Here is a 3,008-nt window from a genome sequence, read left to right on the forward strand (position 1 = left end):
CTCTTCTCTTGTGCATATTTTTGCAAGACCAAAATCAGAAATTTTTGGGCTGAAGTTCTCATCCAAAAGAATATTGTGGGGCTTTATATCGAAATGTAAGATCCTTGTGCTGCAACCTCTATGTAAGTACTCTAATCCTCGAGCAATGCCAATTGCAATGTTGTATAATGTCTCCCATTCCAATCGTCGAGCAGACTTTGAAGGACTTTTGTTATATATGAACTTCTCTAGAGATCCGTTGGGCATAAACTCATAGATGAGGGCTCTTTTAGAACCCTCAAAGCAAAAGCCCATAAGAGAGACAATGTTGACATGGGAGGTCCTACTAATGCTTGCAACCTCATTAATGAATTCCTCTCCATTACCTCTAGATTCCTTCAAAACCTTCACTGCCACAAGACATCCATCTTTTAACTTTCCCTTGTAGACACCACCAAAGCCCCCTTCGCCTAATTTATCTCTAAAGAAGTTGGTTATTTTCTTGATATCTGAATAACTGTATCTTTTAATAGTAAGAGGTCCATGATTTCTTAGAAAGTCTTGGACAGTCTTATGGTTTAGACTTTTCTTTTTCCAAAAATAAATAATTTGATTGGATGAGAACTTTCTCTTGATCAAGCAGTAGATTAGAACCATCACAACTCCAATTCCAGCAAATAAAGTGGCTGTAATCAAAGAATAGACATTAATAAGTTATGTCCAATTCCAGCCAATTTTGCCAACCAATGGGCTACTTCATTGCCAGATCTTTTCACATGTTGAACACTCCACATTCGACAGATCTCTAAGAGAATCTTAGCCTCATAATAAGGTGACTAAATTGTGCCCCACTATTTTCTTCACTATGGAGAACCTGTACCACCGCAAGAGAGTCGCCTTCTAAAATGATGTCCGTGAGCCACAGCTGCCAAATAAGATCTGCTACTTTCCAAGCTGCTACTGCCTCAGCAATTTGAAGATCCTTTATGTAAGGTTTTAGAAAGCATTTGGCTACAATAACTTCTCCTTCATGGGTTTCGAAGACAATTCTTGCTGCCATCTTCCGTCCTCCTGCATCGACAACAACATCCCAATTACACTTTAGCATCCCTGTAGGTGGTGCCTTCCAGACTACTCGTGGTTTTGGTCCATACGTCTGCGTTGGTCGACGTATAGCTAGTTCCGCTTGTTCTGCTGCCTCCATCTAGTCCTTTGCTTGTTGAATCAACTTCATCGGTGAGGAAAGACACCTTCAAACACCATCATATTCCTCCTCAGCCATATTTGCCTGACAACACACGCTACCAGGTTTATTTCATCCTCCTCCAGACGACCCAGCAGCTTCTCAAAAATGTTGAGAAAATCATCATCTTCACTGGTTGTCTTCTGAATTCGTCTCATATAAGCTAACCAAACATCTTGTGATGCTGGGCAGCTCCACAAAGCATGCCCCATTGATACCACTTCAAGCTGGCATATTGGACATAAAGAGTCTGTCGTCACCTTTCGTTTGAACAAATTTTAAGGTCAAAATATCTTTTACACTTGGTTCGAATTAGTGAAGCCAAATGACTTATTTTCTTATTTAAATTTGAATAAATAGTGGATAACTATGCATATATGGGCAAAATTCTTAACTTACATTATTATTTTTCACTTTATCATCTCTTGTACATAAATTATATATATTTATTAACCTATTGGATAAAAAATTTCAGTAATATAGATAAATTAGGCGAGATCCCATTAGATTGAAAAGCACATGATCATCATCTTATCACAATTTCCCATTAATTCATTTAAAATTTTTACTGGTAAGATAGACACATGAGAATTTTGCCCAGGGCGAGAATTATGATAGAAGATTTTTTTTTTTTTTTTTTTTTTGGGTAAACAAAGAAGATGTTAATTGTAAAATCAAGTAATTAAATCAAATTAAACGTAATAACTTTAAAACATTTGGTGAATTAATGTTAAATCCGAAAGATTAAGAAGATGATCAACCGTAAAGCTACACAAGTATCAAGAAAAAAAAGAGAAAGCATTCAATAGTCAATCTTGATGACTCAGAATGCCGTAATGATCACGAAAGATATCCGGTCAAAAAGGAGGAAGGCAATCGGCATCAAAGGATATGCATGCATTATTATTATTATGATTTATGAATATAAAATTATAAATAAAAGATAAGCACATGGAATTCACGAGGTAGGATGTACCGACCTATCTAATCGTGTTATGCGATCTCTTAACAAAAGAAAAGATACTTAAATATGTATAATAATGTATTATCGGTAAAAACTTTCAAATTGTTTATCTCCCTAGCATGTATTTAATTTATATATATATTTTTTTCAAAGATAGTTGATTGTAACTAGATTTTAATTAATTGTGTGCTAAAATTAATGGCGCGCACGGCGATGATAAGCGATTGGAACTTATAACAATGATCAATTAAAATCAACGACATATGATAATAAGTATAAAATATAAAAAATCAAATAAATAAATAATGATAGAACTAAGAAACAGAAGATTAGAAGTTATGAATGAAAATAAGAAGAAAAAAAATACAATTAATTAGACTTGTAATTTATGTGTTAACAATACAATAGTTCACCTCCAGATAGAATAAATTGAGTTCTATCAGCTGACCAATTACCCAACATGAGAATACTACTAATCTCAACAAGAAATTTGATTGAAGTGATATCTCGTAAAATGCTATCGCCACTTTTTTTTTATTTTTTTTTTGATCTCTCTTTTTTGTACACTAATTTCTTTATGGGAAATCATATACAAAATCCTTAGGTCGACGCGCTTTTTTTAAAATCTCATTTGGTATTTTTTTTTGGAGATTTAGTCCCTGGGTAACTCGAAACTACAAAAAAACTCCCTACTGTCAATTTTTGTTAACTACCGTTAGTCCACTCAAAACTCACCGTTTTATCTTATTAAAATATTAATTTTTTATTAATTTAATTTAAAAAAATTAAATCTTTAAAAAAAAAAAAAAAATTGAAGGATGG

General features: G+C 33.6%; 2 protein-coding genes across 2 annotated transcripts in view; both read right to left on the reverse strand.

The window, feature by feature from the left end:
* Window positions 1–1,183, reverse strand: part of LOC132173123 (LEAF RUST 10 DISEASE-RESISTANCE LOCUS RECEPTOR-LIKE PROTEIN KINASE-like 2.4) — a 1,759-nt gene extending 576 nt beyond the window's left edge. The window contains exons 1-2 of the mRNA XM_059584720.1: window positions 844–1,183; window positions 15–665 (exon numbers count right to left, since the gene is read on the reverse strand). Of these exons, the coding sequence (XP_059440703.1) occupies window positions 15–665; window positions 844–1,183 (991 nt within the window). The remainder of the gene's footprint in view (window positions 1–14; window positions 666–843) is intronic.
* A 26-nt stretch (window positions 1,184–1,209) lies between these two features.
* Window positions 1,210–3,008, reverse strand: part of LOC132173277 (LEAF RUST 10 DISEASE-RESISTANCE LOCUS RECEPTOR-LIKE PROTEIN KINASE-like 1.1) — a 5,013-nt gene continuing 3,214 nt past the window's right edge. The window contains exon 4 of the mRNA XM_059584764.1: window positions 1,210–1,482. Within this exon, the coding sequence (XP_059440747.1) occupies window positions 1,210–1,482 (273 nt within the window). The remainder of the gene's footprint in view (window positions 1,483–3,008) is intronic.

Source organism: Corylus avellana, chromosome ca1 (genome assembly GCF_901000735.1).
Source record: "Corylus avellana chromosome ca1, CavTom2PMs-1.0".
In the NCBI taxonomy this organism is placed as follows: Eukaryota; Viridiplantae; Streptophyta; class Magnoliopsida; order Fagales; family Betulaceae; genus Corylus; species Corylus avellana.